The sequence below is a fragment of the Nicotiana sylvestris genome, chromosome 1 (genome assembly GCF_000393655.2).
Source record: "Nicotiana sylvestris chromosome 1, ASM39365v2, whole genome shotgun sequence".
Classification (NCBI taxonomy): Eukaryota; Viridiplantae; Streptophyta; class Magnoliopsida; order Solanales; family Solanaceae; genus Nicotiana; species Nicotiana sylvestris.
The window spans coordinates 100829653-100846879 of record NC_091057.1 but is presented as its reverse complement, the minus strand read 5'-3'; the positions used below and the strand labels follow the sequence as shown (position 1 = coordinate 100846879).

General features: G+C 42.8%; 1 protein-coding gene across 2 annotated transcripts; it reads right to left on the bottom strand.

Annotated features, from left to right (window-relative positions):
- Positions 1–2189: 2189 nt before the first annotated feature.
- LOC104233913 (uncharacterized) lies at positions 2190–15392 on the bottom strand. 2 transcript variants are annotated; one of them, XR_011404904.1, is made up of 4 exons: positions 15018–15392; positions 3492–3710; positions 2580–2869; positions 2190–2450 (listed from the first exon to the last, which is right to left on the bottom strand). XR_011404904.1 is itself a non-coding variant. In XM_009787375.2 (4 exons), exons 1-3 carry the CDS (start codon positions 15144–15146, stop codon positions 2716–2718), a joined length of 477 nt encoding a protein of 158 aa, XP_009785677.1. In that variant the 5' UTR covers positions 15147–15220; the 3' UTR covers positions 2190–2450; positions 2580–2715. The 2 variants fall into 2 exon arrangements, 1 of the variants encoding a protein (XP_009785677.1); XM_009787375.2 differs by having other exon boundaries at positions 2580–2844; positions 15018–15220.
- Between the last annotated feature and the right edge of the window lie 1835 nt (positions 15393–17227).

Genomic DNA, 17227 nt, shown 5'->3' with positions numbered 1-17227 from the left:
AACTTGCTCCTTGATTGTTGGTTCTTCCGAAATTAGTCGCGTACCAATCTTTACAAAATCTTCGATCTTTCGGGATGCTATCCTTGATTTGTGCCTTAGGTTAAGGCTTGCTTGATTCTCTCCGTCGCAGCTGGCCGTTATTCTTTGCTGATTGATTGGCTGATTGGATTCTTTCCTTAGTTATCTAGATTTGCGAGTCCTTTCCTTAGTCGTCCAGATTTGCTGATTTGTATTGTAATCTTTGTTGATTGTTTTTCCCCTTAGTCATCAGGATAGTCTTCAGTAGTCTTGTAGTATCTTCTTGACTCCTTGTAATTAATGTCCTGCATATGTATATTATTTGCATCATTAAAACTGGATCTAACATAACAGAATAGCGAGATATCAGTGATCGACCACAAATCTCTGCGAGAATATCGGAACCGACAGAACCGCTGATGGTTATTGATACCAATCATGGATTTTACTTCCGAAATTAGAGTTATACCTTATTTAGGATTCCTCTACTATATAAAGAGGAACCCTGTTCATTTGTACAGAGACTTACTGAGAAATAATACGCTGCTCTTTTACCTGCTTATAACATACTATTATTCTTATTGATCTTAACGCTCTGTCTCAATCCTATTCCAATCGAGGTCGATAGCTTGCAACGACACTGGTTTGATTTATCTTAATCATTTAATTCATTTATTTATCTAGACATTTATCAATTGGCGTTGAATCAGATCATGTATCCTTATAACCACATTACAAGTTTAATTGTTACTCGTATTTTGAGGTAAACAAGCACTCCCTCCGTTTCATATTATATGAGGTAGTTTGACTTGGCACGGAGTTTAAAGGAAAAAAAAGAAGACTTTTGAAACGTGTGGTCTTAAAAGTTTAAGGGGTAAAAAGTTTGTGGGGCCATGACATTTGTATGGCTATAAAAGCTTCTCATTAAGGGTAAATGGGTAAAATGAAAAAGTTTAAAGTTGAATTATTTTCAAATTTAAAAATGTATCATTTGTTTTGGAACATACTAAAAAGGAAAGTACATCATTTAATATAAAACGGAAGGAGTACTTTAAAGGGCATATCTCGTAAGTACCATAGTGCGCACAAGATGTAAGTTAAGAAGAGAAAAGAAAAAATTAAATGAGTTGTTAGAGGGAGGGAATCAAGATCTTTATCATGGTTGTGCAAAATTAAGAAAAAAATTTCATTCATTATTCGTTATGCTACTCTTGTTATTTTTCGTTTCTTCAGTATTGGAATGTCTCTGTTTCTGTAAATTCAGCTACCTAAGTATTGGAATATCTCTGTTTCTCTGGTTTCGTTATACTTGTTTTAGTTAATATTAGTTGTAATTATATATAATGCTGCCTCTTAACCAGAAAAGGAGCAAAGGTAAGGGCTTAAGTCATTGCCAACTGAATGATCTGTCCCATATGATGAATCCCCCTCTAGCATAGAAGCTGGATATAAAATTTTATGCTTTCTGCTTCTTTCTACTGCAGTATCTTATAATTTTGTATTTTTTTGAAGTAACCCTGCAGGATAGTTCATATGAGTAATACGAGGCAAAAGAGCAAAATATATTCAGCACTAGGAGAAGCTACATTTGCAACAAGTTAGTGACCAAATTGATGCCTAACTTGCAAATGAGGAAGTAATAATTTCTCCAATAAGTAATGACAGCTTAAACACTTCTTCATCAAGCTCTAATGGAATTCATTCACAAACGAAATTGGGACGCCCTTACTTGTCAAGATTAAAGGTAAGGAAAGAATTGGAATCATATAGCTTTACCCGTTTCTTGATCTTGAGCTTACTGATGACTGACCTTGCTTTTTAAGGGACGTAAGAAAGCATTGGAATCAATTGGCAACTCTTCATAAGTTTTTACAAGCTAAATTTGGTAATTAGTTACCTACTTTCAGCTATGGTTCTTCTTAGTCTTGTGTGCATATAGTACATTCTTGAACCATAATATGATGTTGCTCTATCATTTTGCATTTCTATTATGCTAGCAATTGTGGAAGCTTTTATGAATATTTAAAGTTTAAAACTTTTGCTTTTGCTAGAAATTATTGAGAAGTAGAGCTATGAGACTTTGATCATAAATTTTTTTCACATGATAGGGACGCGATGTTGCCACAAAAGCAAGTAAAACTTCAATGAGGTGTTAAGAAGTAAAAAGATGCATGAACACAAACTATATATTAAAGGTGATCTCATCTTTAAGTAGATCGGAAAAGAGCAGCTGGAGAAGAATCTATCTGAATAAAAGAAATGCAAATAGACCGAAGTTTATTGCTATCGCTTATGGTGAAACAACTATGTTCTACATCATAGGGCTCTAAACATAAGGTAACTTTGCTACATAGTGGAATAGTAGTTATTCATACAATAGAGCTAAACATTTTTTAGATTACTTCCATTCCCCTCTCAGAATCCTAGATTACCTGAAACCAACAAAACAGACATGCATTATTAGTCAATACGCAAGGAAATTTGCAAAATGATAGAGGCACATATAATGAAGGAGTCATTCATGATATGAAAAGAATCAAGAAGAGGAAAGGAGTAATTACTTGAGCACTCTTGCATGGATTGGTAACATCACAGTAACTCTCAAGTGTGATGAGAGCTTGATTGTCTAAATCCTTGGCGTAATTGTAGCAGTCGCAGTTACGGCCAAGCATTATCTTGAATGTTGAGCAACATTGGTCAATGGAAGCTGTGTTTAACATGCAACTCTTTATCTTTTCTTTTATCTTTTGCACAGCAAGTAGCCACCTGCTGGTTGCTACTGCTCTTGTTGTCTGTGGCCTCCCTAGTTTCCTCTACCTCTTGCAGCTGCTTGATTTCCACGTTACATTTTCTGAGGGTAAAACTAATTTACATAGTACTTCGTATTTAACTAGTACAATATTATTTTTCAGAAGACAAATAAAAAATGGAACTCATTTGTTTTACACCGATCCTTAAATTTGTTGTAAGATACTTTGTGTCATATACATTCAAGAAAGAACATGTGGGGTGAATTATTAGTTTGTTTTTTGAATTTTATAAAAAGAACATTTGAGGAAAAAATGTACTCCTAACAGAGAAGATTGTGCTCTTCTGATGTGTTAATATTTTACATTACAGCTCTGTAATTTAAGTGTTTAACCTATGATAGTAGCTAGGGCAGGGGCAGACGAGGATCGCCAAAAAATCACACTATATATACAAGATCAATTTTCTTTACGTATAAATAGTAGATGTTGAATTCCCTTTATGTAAATCCTGCCTCCTGTCACTATAGTAGGGTATATGACAATTTTAATTAAGTTACCAAGTAATGCTTGTCATGAAAATCTGTCTGTAAATACCTTGCAATTAAGTGATCTCATACTGTAAGTATCATTTACACTATCAATGTATAGACTCAAAGGTATTTTAACATAAAGGAGTGAATAATGACTGCTGTGAAGAAGACAAAAAGGCAGAAAATCACTAACTTGCAAATGTGGACAAAGTGTAGGCGGCTGGAAGCCACAATAGTTTTGAAGAGCATATAAAGCTTCTCTATTAGTGTTTCGGGCAGTACGCCAGCAGCTGCATTTTTGGGGAAGGGGAGCCCAGAAGTTGAATGAGTCGCAGCATTCGGTTATGCAGCTGCTACTTGGGTTCTGCACACAAGGCACGAACTTCCTGCAACTAGCATCCCATGGTCCACGCTTTACATGTCCATAGCAAATTTTTACTGTCAGACTCATGAGCCAAAAGCTTATTTGATCCCCGTTTGATACAAATATGCAATAACTTAATAAATGCATGAAATATGCGTTTGCAATATAAATTTCTCTTTTTCTTTTCCACTTGTTCATGGTTAAAGTATATATTCTCGCTGTTTGACTCAAAAGATATTAAAATCTTTTTGAGCAAATCATCAAAGATGAAGGAGTAAATCGTAGCTGAAGATAATAATATCTAGAATAATAAGCAGAGAGGAGAGAGTTGTAAAGTTTCTTTTCATCCAAAGTTTGTAAGTTTCACCGAGTCTCCCCCGTTACAAGATTATTTCTCCTCTTATATACTAGAGAGGAATTCCTCTCAGTTATAAAAACCAAAAATACAAAGAATCATTTACGGAATATTCTTAATGTTCCCTAAGGGACTTACTCTACTGCAGCGGTCATACCGTTTCTTCTTTTGTCTTAAGGTTGTATCCCTTGGGGCGTCAACTCGGAGATATCTGGTTGTCTGTCGTGCTCGTTGTAGGTCGTGGTCGGTAAAATTTGGACCCATACAGTTAGTACCTCCGCTCGTCGGGGTTGCGACCGGGCGCGTCCTCGATGAGTGGACTTCGTGCCTTCTTTGGAAGAAATTTGTCCCGTTGAAATGTTACGACGTGGTCAACGGATGATGGTCATCATTTTCAGTAAAGCACCGAAGAGTGCACGCTACTGGGAAGTGATGTCAGCCTTACGTGCGTCATCATTACGCAGGTTTTTGAGGCAGGGGCTGACGACTCGGCGCTTCGATTTATGCGCTTATTTGAGGCATGCCACCTCGATTCTGGTGCACCCAACCCTATAAATAGGTGAAGGGTTTGATATTTTGAAAAACTTTGGCCATTTCTCTCTTGATAACCTCTTAGTCTTCTTCACTTGTTCTTATACCCTCCTACTTCTGTTTCCGTTCTTCACCGGAAGTTTTCTTCTTTCTTACTCCCTTTGGATTGTTACTCCTTTGAACGATATTATGCCGAGGTCTTGTCGTTCTAGCGAAGAGGTTCCTGAAGCCACCCCGTCATCCGCGGTGCCTCCTTCCGGTAGCGGAGATGTGGTGGTAGAAGAGAGTGACAACCCTCTTACGGTGGAGGAGTTACTACCGAGGCATCCCTTGTCCTGGAGTGACTTCCTCAAAGATCCACCTCCTACCCCGAACCCCGTATTTTCTGAGACAGAGCAGGTTCATCTTGATGCCCTCCGTATAAAGTATGGCATCTCTGCTCACGTAGAAATGGTTCCAGCGGGGAGGGATTACGTTGACGTCCACAGACCTGGGTACTGTGCTTTTTATGAGTATCCTTTCATGATTAGCTACACCCTTCCTCTCTTCCCCTTAGCGGAAGAATTCTGTAGATTTTACCATGTTTGCCCAGCACAGCTTTCGCCGTATACGCTCAAGGTGCTTCTGCTATTGACTAAGTATGCAGAGTTGGCGGAGTGTAGCGTCTCTGTCCATAACCTTTTGCACTTGTTCACGCCTGGCTTCCTTAGGGGTACCATGGTGCATTTGAGGCTTCGTGGTACGAAAGGGCTGGTGGTCGGGATAGATGACCGGGCGAGCCGTAAATTTTGGCACAAGTACTTCTTTGTCAAGACCGAACACGTTGTTTCTGATTCCGCCAGATTTTCGGAGCGATGGAACGAAACTCATAAGTGTCGTCATTCGTTATGTTCCCCTTTCTTCTGTAATTATTATAACTTTTACTTACTCGTCATTTTGCAGCTATGGGTCGTCCGCCTCGTCCCATTATGGGTATCAAGGATTGGGTGGACCGCCTGCTGCCTCATGCGACAGAAACTCGGACTTGGCCCGTCTTCGTGCAGCGTTATGGCCGTAGAGTTTCCTCAGGTAAATGCCTTACTTACTACTTCGTTGGCCATGTGACCTTGCTTAATAATACGACCCTTTGTGATGACAGGTTGAGGTGCTTCTAAGCGGAGGGTGCCAGTTCCCGCTTTTAGACAAGCCATTGCTGCTGCAGACACGCGATTTATTTTGAGCGATTCTATTCGGAAGGGTCGTCCTCAACCTATACATTTGGGAGATTCGTCTTGGGTTATGGCCACGAGGGAAAAGGCTTCTTCGGTATCGGCCTCACATCCTTTGGATGAATCTTCTAATAGAGACGAGCCACTGGAAAGAAAAAGGAGGAGGCTAGAATTGGGGAAGGGTGTGGCTACGGACGCCGACGGCAGTAGGGCATCTCGGATAGCCCCGGTACCCGTATTTATGGCCGATGCCATTTTGTTGGGGAGATCTCCCCAAGTGGAGGGAGTTGGCTCGGGAGCCGGTTTAGTGTGCTCCGTAGAGGGCGGTGCATCATCTAATGTTGGAGGGCCTCGTGTCAAGGGTGATAGCTCGGGTTCGGATATCGACCCAGAGGATATTAAGGAATTTGCGAGTCGCCATACCCATGTAGAGGTTAGGATGGATGGGTCCAACTGTCACGTGGTAGTCCCGGGGAACTACAACTTGCTGCTGAACAACGAGCAGGTGGCGTCGACCCTCGCTCCTCTATGTGCCACTCCTGAAAATGAGTTGCTTGGAGCAATGAGCGACGTGGAGTTATCTTAGAAGGTCGCTGGTATGGCCCTGCAAGTAGGTGTCTTTCCTTCTCTTTCTGTCGTTGGACCGGTGCGATAATTGTCATTTTGCATTTTGTTTCTAACTTCTTCCCTTCTGTTTTGTCAGACCCTTGTCTTGGAGGTGGAAAGAGAGCGTCGTGAGAGAAAAAGGATGGGCCTTTGTGAGAAGATATCGTCCAAGTATCAGCAGTATCGTGCTAAGCATCGAGCGATGTCTGACATCTATCATCAAGATCCTGAGTTCCAGGTGTTTCGTTAGGGGCTCAAGCAGCGGGAGGACCAATTGGAGAGCAAGATAGAGGAGTTGAAGGAGAGGGACGAAGATCTTGTGAAAGCAGTCGCCCGTAATAGTGAACTAGAGGCCTCCCTTAAGGCGAAGGAGGACGACCTCGAATTGAGCCAGGGGGTGACGGTTGAGAATGCCAACTTACAACTGAAGGTGGCCGATTTGACCGCCGAGTTGGTTGCTAAGGTAGCAGAGATTGAGGGGCTCAAGGGCGAGCTGAACTTCGGCGCCGATAAGCTAGCGGCAGCTATTTCTGAATCGGTATCTTTGGAGGATGCCCTCCGTAATTCTAGGTCAGAACTGATTGGGGAGAGGGAAGCCTCTAGTCGTCAAGTTGCAGGGCTCGAAGGGCGTGTCAAGGAGCTAGAGGCGGAGTTGGCCGCATTGAAGGGACAAATGGCCTCACCGAGGGCAGAGGAGGCAAGTCGACGTTCTTAGCCTTCTATGTCTTGTGCCTCAGCTGATCCGGGCATGCCCCGTCGTTTGTACAAGTTGTGGGTCCATGCGGAGGCTCATCTTGACGTGTATAAGGCTTTTCACGCTGAGGGTAGGGCTACAGAGGCGGAGGTTTAGGTTGTGCACGGCGAAGCTCGTGCAATTCGTGAGTCATGCGGGTACGACCCCCTCACACCTAACGGGGAGGGTGTCAATTCTGATAACGCGAATCATCTTGCTTCAGACTCGTGGTATGAAGATGCTTACCCTACTGGGGATGATATGTAGTCTTGGTTTGTATTTACTTTTGTTTAGGAGTTTTTGCACGGGTCGTACTTGGGCCTGTTTGTAGGGGCGAATGTAAAATTTACTTTCGTCGGCTTGTTTGTTTATTGTTTTTTCTTTGCATTTATCATACATGATAGTGACACCCTTGGCTATTAGGTGTCGCTTCGACTGTCGTCAAAGTAGAATCCCGTCGTAGTTCGAACAAGGTCGAACTTATATTGTTGTCGACGGCCTTATCCATGGGGATGTTACTTCGAACCGTCATCGAAGTAGAATCCCGTCGTGGTTCGAACGAGGTCGAACTTAAATTGTCGTCGATGGACTTGGCCATTGGGATGTTGCTTTGAACTGTTGTCGAAGTAGAATCCCGCCGTGGTTTGAACGAGGTCGAACTTAAATTGTCGTCGATGGCCTTGGCCATTGGGATGTTGCTTCAAAATGTTGTCGAAGTAGAATCCCGTCGTGGTTCGAACGAGGTCGAACCAATATTTTCGTCGATGGCCTTGGACATTGGGATGCCTCGAAATGTTGTTGAAGTATAATCCCGTCGTGGTTCAAACAAGGTCGAACTTAAATTGTCGTCGATGGCCTTGGCCATTGGGATGTTGCTTCGAACTGTCGTCGAAGTAGAATCCTATCGTAGTTCGAACGAGGTCGAACTTAAACTTTTGGAGACTGTTGTATTCCCGTAGGAAGACATCACATGTCGATTAGTGGAGATCTGGTTCCGCATATACAATGGAGATTTGATTCCGTAAATATAATGGAGATTTGATTCCGTTCATACAATGGAGATTTGATTCCGTAAATATAATGGAGATTTGATTCCGTAAATACAATGGAGATTTGATTATCTATATGTAGTCCCTTCATTACTTCGATCTGGAGATCATATCGACGGGTCGATGTAATGAACATCATGTTGCTCCTTAAGGCGTCCCCCTTACTGCCTCGTTAAAAACCTCCCCGGGAAAACTCGATTGGGACAAAACCCGGGTGAGAAAAAAAGAGTACGACTTAGGTGACACCTTTTAGAAGTGGAAATACTTGAGATCGACGACGTTCCAGTTGTTTTGGAGCAGTTTTTCCTCCATTGTTTCTAGTTGGAATGCTCCTTTGCTTGTTGTTGCTACGATTTTATATAGTTCGTCCCTAATTTTCCTTCATTAGGGTCTTTTGATGCTTGTGTTTTGGCCTTGAGGACGTAGTCACCAACTTTGAGTGCTCGCACCTTGGCTCTCTTGTTGTAGTATCCTTCTACTTGCTGCTTCTGGGCTACCATTCTTATGTGGGCCATGTCTCTTCGTTCTTTAACTTCATCCAGATCTTGTAGCATACTTTCGTCGTTGCTTGTTCTGCTCTCGTTGGAGTATCTCAGTAGGGCTCCCCGACCTCGACGGGTATAACTATGTCGGTCCCATAGACCAGTGAGTATGGCGTTTCTCCCGTGCTGGATTTTGGCATAGTGTGGTATGCCCATAATACTTCAAGTAGTAGTTCAGGCCATAGCCCTTTAGCTTCCTCAAGCTTCTTTTTCAAAATGTTCAGCATTACTTTATTAGAGGACTTAGCTTGGTCATTGGCGGCAGGGTGATATGGCGTGGAGAGTATTCGTTTGATGCGCCACTTTTCAAAAAACTAAGTCGTTCTTTTTCTGACGAATTGAGGTCCGTTGTCGCAACTAATTTCCTTGGGGATGCCAAAATGATATGTAATATTTTTTCATATGAAGGCGATGACCTCCTGCTCACGTATCTAAGTGTATGCACCTGCTTCCACCTATTTAGAGAAGTAGATAGTTAGAACCAAAAGGAAGCGTACCTTACCTCGTCCTGCTGGGAGGAGCCCGACTATGTCTATTCCCCATCTTATGAATGGCCATGGCGAAGTGACGGAATGGAGGAGTTCTCCTGCTTGATGTATCATAGGGGCATACTTTTGACATTGCTCGCATCTTCGGACATAGTTCGTGGCTTCTTTTTTCATGGTAGGCCAGTAGTAGGCGGCGGGGATGAGGCATCGAACGAGGGAGCGATTTCTCGTGTAGGCACCGCAATGCCCTTCGTGTACTTCTTCCAGTACTCATCTTGTTTGATGTGGTCCAAGACATTTGGCTAGGGGGCCGTCGAATGTTCTTTTGTAGAGATCGTCGTTTACTAGGCTGTATCGAGCTGCCTGTACCCGGAGTTTTTTGGATTTTTTTTTATCTTGCGGGAGCGTTCCATCCTGTAAATAGGCTACGAAGCAGTTACGCCAGTCCCAAGTTAGGTTTATAGAATGTACTTCGACGTGATCTATTGCGGAATGAAGGAGGGTGACCACGTTTTCTTTGTTGATATTCCTGGTGGCTGCAGCTAGTTTGGCAAGGCCATCTGCTTCAATATTTTGCGCCCTGGGTATTTGGTCAAGGCGGCATTCATCAAATTCTGGTAGCAGTTTGTGGATTTTCGACTAGTATCTTTGTAGTCTCTGCTCTTTGATTTGGAAAGTCTCGGTGACTTGATTCATAACGAGTTAAGAGTCATAGTGGAGGACGAGTCGTCGGGAGCCGTATTTGAGGGCTAACTTCAAACCTGCAATCACAGCCTCATATTCGGCCTCGTTGTTAGTCATCTTGGGTCATTGTATGGACTGGCGAATTACTTCGCTCATAGGAACCTCGAGGACGAGTACTAGTACCGATCCCGAGGCATTGGAGGCACCGTCGGTGTAGAGGACCCAGAGGTCGGTATGCGTAGAAGCATGGAGTGCTTCTTGTTCTGCCTCGAGCAATATCTCCGTGCTGAAATTAGCGACGAAGTCGGCGAGCACCTGCGACTTGATGGCAGTTCGCGGTTGGTATGTTATGTCGTGCTCACTTAATTCTATGGCCCATTTGGCAAGTCTACCCGATAGTTCGGGTTTGTGCAGGATACCTCTTAGGGGGAAGGTTGTTACCACTTTTATGGGGTGACACTAAAAATATGGTCTAAGCTTGTGTGAAGCCACAATCAGTGCCAGAGCTAGTTTTTCAAGGTGAGGGTACCTTGACTCGGCATCGATTAAAGTTTTGCTGATATAATAAATTGGAGATTGCGTACCTTTATTTTCACAGACCAAGATTGTACTTACTACGACTTCGGAAACTGCTAAATACACAGGCAGACACTTACCTTGATCTGCTTTGACGAGTAGTTGTGGCGAAGATATATACGCTTTTAGTTTTCTCAGTGCGTCGACACATTCCTCATTCCAATGCAGCCTGTGGTCTTTTCTCAGCACATTGAAGAATTTGTGGCATCTGTCCGAGGATCGTGAAATGAACCTTGATAAGGCGGTCATTCGCCCTGTTAACTTCTACACCTGCTTTTTGCTGGTTAGTACCTCTGGTATAGCATCGATGGCTTTAATTTGATCCGAGTTGACTTTGATTCCCCTTTGCGACACGAGGAAGCCAAGGAATTTTGTACTTACTACGACTTCGGAAACTGCTAAATACACAGGCAGACACTTACCTTGATCTGCTTTGACAAGTACAAAATTCAAGTAGTAAGATTGTACTTACTACGACTTCGGAAACTGCTAAATACACAGGCAGACACTTACCTTGATCTGCTTTGACGAGTAGTTGTGGCGAAGATATATACGCTTTTAGTTTTCTCAGTGCGTCGACACATTCCTCATTCCAATGCAGCCTGTGGTCTTTTCTCAGCACATTGAAGAATTTGTGGCATCTGTCCGAGGATCGTGAAATGAACCTTGATAAGGCGGTCATTCGCCCTGTTAACTTCTACACCTGCTTTTTGCTGGTTAGTACCTCTGGTATAGCATCGATGGCTTTAATTTGATCCGAGTTGACTTTGATTCCCCTTTGCGACACGAGGAAGCCAAGGAATTTTCCTGAGGTTACGCCGAAAGCGCACTTCTCGGGATTTAACGGCATCCCGTACTGCCTTAATATCTCTAAGGCTTCTTTCATATGGCTAATATGGTCCTCCTTCCTTGCCGACTTTGCCAACATGTCATCTATATAGACCTCCATGGTCTTGCCGAGCTGTTTTTTGAACATTTTGGTGACTAGCCTCTGGTACGTGGCCCCTGCATTCTTGAGTCTGAACGACATCACTTTGTAGCAGTACATTCCTTGGTGAGTGATGAAAGTCATCTTTTCTTGATCTTCTTCAGCCATTAGAATTTGGTTGTAACCAGAGTAGGCATCCAAGAAGCTCAGCAATTCGTGCCCCGCTGTCGCATCGATCAGTTGGTCGATATGAGGTAACGGGAAGGAGTCCTTTAGGCATGCTTTGTTTAGATCGGTGAAGTCGACACACATTCACCATTTTCCATTCTTATTTTTGACCATGACCACATTGGCGACCCATTGGGGGTACTTCGATTCTCTGATGGAACCGTTGGTGAGAAATTTATCCACCTCCTCACTGACCGCCTCATTGATTGCGGCATTGAATTTTCTCCTCATTTTCCGTATCGGCGGATAGAGTGGGTCGACATTCAATCTATGAGTGGCGATATCCTTTGGGATTCCTGGCATATCTGAGTGGGAGAAAGAAAATAAATCGGCGTTGTCAGTTAAAAATTTACGATACTTACCTAGTTCCAGGAGGTTGTGTCCTATGTAAGCCTTTTATGTACTGTCGGTGTCATCCAATCGAACGGGGTCAAGATCCTCTATAGTTTCCTTGCAGGCTTCTACGATATCCGGGTCTTTGATGGCCTCTGTTTGTAGGTCGGGCTTACTTCCCGACATGGCTGATTGCTATGCCTCTGCACTTGCTCCTTTCAGTTGTTTGGTGTGTGTGCAATCTTGGGCGATCCGGTAGCATTCTTGGGTGGTGCGTGGCTCGCCTCAGATGCTAAATATCCCCCACGGGGTGGGAAATTTGATCACTTGATAGAAGCTTGAGGGGACGGCTCGCATGGCGTGTATCCATGGTCACCCTATGATGGCGTTGTAGGCTATTTCTTGATTCATGACATGGAAGGTTGTTTTCAGGGTGACCCCTCCTACTAGGACAGGTAGCACTATTTCTCCGGATGTCCGCTCTACTGCATTATTAAAACCCATTATTGTTATGCAATGTGGTATTATTTTATCCTCGAGCCTCATTTGCACGAGAACTCGCGGGTGAACAATACACGCGCCACTTCCATCATCTACCATGATTCTTTATACATCTGTATCAGCGATGCGTAAAGTTATAACCAAAGCATCATAGTAAGGGAAAGACAAACCGTCGGCATCTGACTTATCGAAGATGATACTGTCTTCGAGGTCATCATATCGTTCATGGGCGACTGTCCGTTTGAGTTTGTGCGTGGTGGTGAACTTCACATGGTTGATTACCGTGTCGTCGCCACTGCCAATGATCATTTGTATGGTACGCGCTGGTGATGGTGGCTTTGGAGGCCCTTGAGATGGGTCGCACCTCCGAGCGAAGTTGGCCCTTCCCTTATCGCTTAGCAGTTCTTTCAGGTACCCCTGGTTCAACATCCTAACTACTTCTTGCCACAGACCTATTCAATCTTCGGTCTTGTGTCCTCTTTCTTGGTGGAATTCACAGAGGATGTTTGACCTCCTGGTGCTTGGGTCTGCTTTCATTTTTTGCGGCCACTGCACCTTCGTGCCCAGCTTCTCCAATGCGTACACTATCTCTGAAGGGGAAATACAAAAGTTATGAGCTGATAGTAGTGGAGGCATACCTCTTTCATTCCGGAGGGATGTAGTGTGTCGTAGCACGGTATCCACATGTCGTGGAGGGGGCGGGTTGGATGTTCGGACATAGGGTTGATGCCTCTCTCGATTGAAATGTGGTGGTTGATCTCTTCGCCCATCGCTACGTCGATCTCTCCTTGCCTCGATCTGAACTGATGTTAATCGCTGAATCGGGCCATTTAGATCGTCCTCATCTGCCCTTACCTCGGCGCAATAGGCGTTGTGGATCTCTTCCCATGTGGTGTGGGGGGGTACTTCATGAGTCTACTGAGCAGTTTTTTGGTTGCTTTTGATCCGTTCCTGTTTAACCCATTTTGGAAGGCTGCCACTGCCATCCCTTCTGACACGTTCGGTAGGCTCATCCTTACTCTGTTGAATCGGGCCAAGAAATCCCGACGTCCCTCGCCCGTCGTTTGCCTGACGGTGAAGATATCATTGACCCTAGCTTCACAATATACCAAATAATCTTCTGTTCCTTCAGGAAGAGTGAGCACTGGTGCAGATGTCAATCGATTCTTCAGCTCCTGAAAACTAGGGTGGAAAATTTATCCGACATTTCTTCGAACGTCGATATCGATCGCGCTGGTAGCTGGGAGTACCATGTCAATGCTCCCCATGTCAAGGTCTCACCGAACTTTTTTAGCAGCACAGATGGTACCTGTTCTTTTGATAGATTGTTGCCCTTTATCGCAGTAACATAATGGATTAGGTGATCCTCCGGGTCCGTGGTCCCGTCGTATATTTTCAAGTATGGCGTCATTTTGAAGGTTTTTGGAATAGGATGAGGAGCAGCCCCTTTGTTGTATGGTTGTTCGACAAATCGGTCCACATTGCATTTTGGTAATAGTTTCGGGGCGCCTGGTATTTTGTCAACCCTCTCCTGATGCTCCTTCATTTGGTCACGGAGTGCTTTGTTCTCATTTTCCATCTTTTCCATTTTCTTTAAGATGGCCATGAGTGCATCACCACATACATCAGTAACAACGCGAGTGTTACCTGTTCGTGTAGCGCTCGACTCATCGGCGGTAGCTGCGATTTCTTTAGGTGGTAAGTCTTTGACATCTCCTTGATGAGGTTTCTCGAGCATGTTGCTCAAAGCACTTGTCAACCATTCTTCTAGCAGCTTTTTGACTGCTGGTGGTGCTTCCCCCACCGTGGACGTTAAGGCTCCTCTTTCGCGCAGGATCGTCAGATCCCCGTGTAGAAAAGGTGAGATCTCCCCCTCTGGTGTAGCTCTTGGCGTTGTATTCTCAGTGTCTTCTCTATCGGCTTCGTTGAGGGAGTTCAGGAAATTACTCGAGACATCTTCTACCGCCTTCAGCCTCGCTTCCTTTCCCGCCATTGTTGGTTTTTATCAGGTTCGAAGAAAAGTAATCGTCACTTTTAGGAGCCTAGATGAGAACTATGATTTCAGCCATAGAAATCCCCACAGACGACGCTAAATTGTTTGACTCAAAAGATATTAAAATCTTTTTGAGCAAATCAATCAAAGATGAAGGAGTAAATCGCAGCTGAAGATAATAATATCTAGAATAATAAGCAGAGAGAAGAGAGTTGTAAAGTTTCTTTTCATCCAAAGTTTGTAAGTTTCACCGAGTCTCCCCTGTTACAAGATTATTTCTCCTCTTATATATTAGAGAGGAATTCCTCTCAGTTATAAAAACCAAAAATACAAAGAATCATTTACGGAATATTCTTAATGTCCCCTAAGGGACTTACTCTACTGCAGCGGTCGTACCGTTTCTTCTTTTGTCTTAAGGTTGTATCCCTTGGAGTGTTGACTCGAAAATACCCGGTCGTCTGTCGTGCTCGTTGTAGGTCGTGGTCGGCCAAATTTGGACTCATATACTCGCCTTAATCTATCACTTTAACTAGTAAATTAAGTGTGATTTAGTGTAAATAACTCGTGCGCTTAAGGATAGAGAGAAGATTGAGAACTTACTTGGGCAAGCTGACTGTCAAACTGCTCGGCCACCTCTTCTGCCATAGCCGGCCGGTGATTGCAAAGTACGATTACAGCCACCATTAAGCTGAGCATCATCAATCCTCTGCACATTTTCGCCGTCTCCATCTTAATTTTCTCTTTCAATTAAGCTTGTGTTAAAATGAATACCAGCAACTACCCCCACCAATCCATTATATAACCTTTTCAGTGATAATTTATAACAACTTGAGATATACTCCTATATATGATATATTAATTTTTATAAGCATGAGCGGAACTCGTGTTTAACAAACAAAAAAGTAGGTTAATTTAAAAATTCATTGACAGGGCAATAGCGCATTTCCCTATTTCAGATCTATATCGTGTGTACATAAGAGAGTATTCCTTTAAAGTATGTTTGATTAAGTTTTCTAAATATGTTCCTTACTTTTTATCAAAATGACTTTTTAGAGATCAAGCACTTTTTGAACATAGCAATTTGTGCTTAATCAATTGATGGGAGAAGTGTTTTCTTCGTAAAAATTGTACGGGGCGCCTTATTTGGTCGCCCCCATTTAATCTATATTCATTTTTTTAAAATTTTTTAACTTGTACCCACTTTTTAAATAACTTCAGCCCTCTTTCTCCTCCTCTTCCTTCTCCTCTTTCGTTTTCTTCTTCAAGTTACAAAACAAACTGGTATTTATCTCCAGAAGCAACACTGCTTTAGTTATATGGTAACAAAATCGTGCTTTTAGCCTTTTTCCTTTGCCTTTGAGTATGAGTTGATCCAACTTCCTACTCTTCTCCTTTTATTCTTGAAGTGCTGGCAGAGATTTCAGAAAAAATAATTTTTCAGAGTTTGTTGTCATAACTAAAAAGAAATAAAGTTATCCAGTAGCTGCCTCTGCTCTCATTTTCCGGAAATTGAGAAGCCAAACCTATATTCTCTTTCTCATTTTTAGGCAAGTCTCTCTCTGTCTTTCATTTCAATCACCACCCAGCTCACAAATTACTGCTATTTTCTTAAAAAATCACTGCTAATTGTGGTTCTTCATCTCTAGAGCTGTATTTCGCCAGTTACAAAACAAAAACATCACCTCTAGAGCTGAAGTTCACCAGTTACAAAAACAAAAATTTCGCCAATTACAAAACAAAAACTTCAGCTCTAAGCTGAAGTTCGCCAGTTACAAAAATAAAAACTTCAGCTCTAGAGCTGAAGTTCGCTAGTTACAAAACAAAAACTTCAACTCTAGAGCTGAAGTTCGCCAGTTACAAAAACCAAAACTTCAGCAATTACAAATAAAACTACTTGGTTCAGCACACTTGCTACTTCAGGCCCGTCTACTAGAATGCTGAAGTTTTGTATGATTGTCTTTGCTACTTCAGCCCCGTATGCTGAAGTTATGCGAAAAAGCGGGTACGCTTGTAATTATTTTTGCAAAACGGGCACAAGTTAAAACGTGACACAAAAAACGGGTATAAATACAAATAACCCCTTTTCTTCCGTATAAGGGTGGCAAATGGGCCGTTTAGGCCCGGGCCCGGCCCAGGACCGCGAGCTCATATGGGCCCGGGACCAGGGGGCTTGAGGCCCAAGTGGGCCGGTTCATTGAAGAAGCCCGTTAGACCGGGACCGTATGGGCCCGGGACCGGGTCTTAAGTGGGCCGGTTCAACCAGTCCTAAACGGGCCCAACGACTACTTTTAAATAAAAAAAAATTCAAATTTTTTTTTAGCCTTTGCAACATTTAAAAAATGGTCGTTGGCCTGCAAAAATAGCCGTTTGGGCTTTCTAAAATAGCCATTTAACCCCCTCCCACTCCCCGAACTTTGTTTTAACCCCAAACTTTTTATAATTACACTCTTTCCTATTTCAACTATAAATACCCCCTCATTCTTTTATTTTTCTTACCAAAATCATCAATCTCTCTCATTTCTCAAACTCAAATTGAAGTATTCAAGTCTTCACTCATCTCTCATTTCTCAAACTCAAATTCTTAATTCAAGTTAAATCATGCCCGGTGATTCTAGATTGCGCCCATTTGTTTTGGAACATTTTGATGTGGTAGAAGAAAATGAAGAAATTTACATAATAAAGTACAAGAACTGTGGTCGAGTCTACACTCATCGTCCAAAGTTGGAGGGCACAAGCTATTTAAGGAGGCATATAAAAAAATAGGCCAGGCCCACTTAAACTATATCTATATCTATAATATATATACACAT

Excerpts from the sequence above, each read along its gene's own strand:
- LOC104233913 (XM_009787375.2), bottom strand. The coding sequence starts at position 15,146 with ATGGAGACGGCGAAAATGTGCAGAGGATTGATGATGCTCAGCTTAATG. Across the intron at positions 3,711-15,017 it reads TTGACAGTCAGCTTGCCCAA|CGTGGACCATGGGATGCTAG; the intron begins GTAAGTTCTCAA and ends GGACATGTAAAG. Across the intron at positions 2,845-3,491 it reads CACTTTGTCCACATTTGCAA|CTGCAAGAGGTAGAGGAAAC; the intron begins GTTAGTGATTTT and ends GAAATCAAGCAG.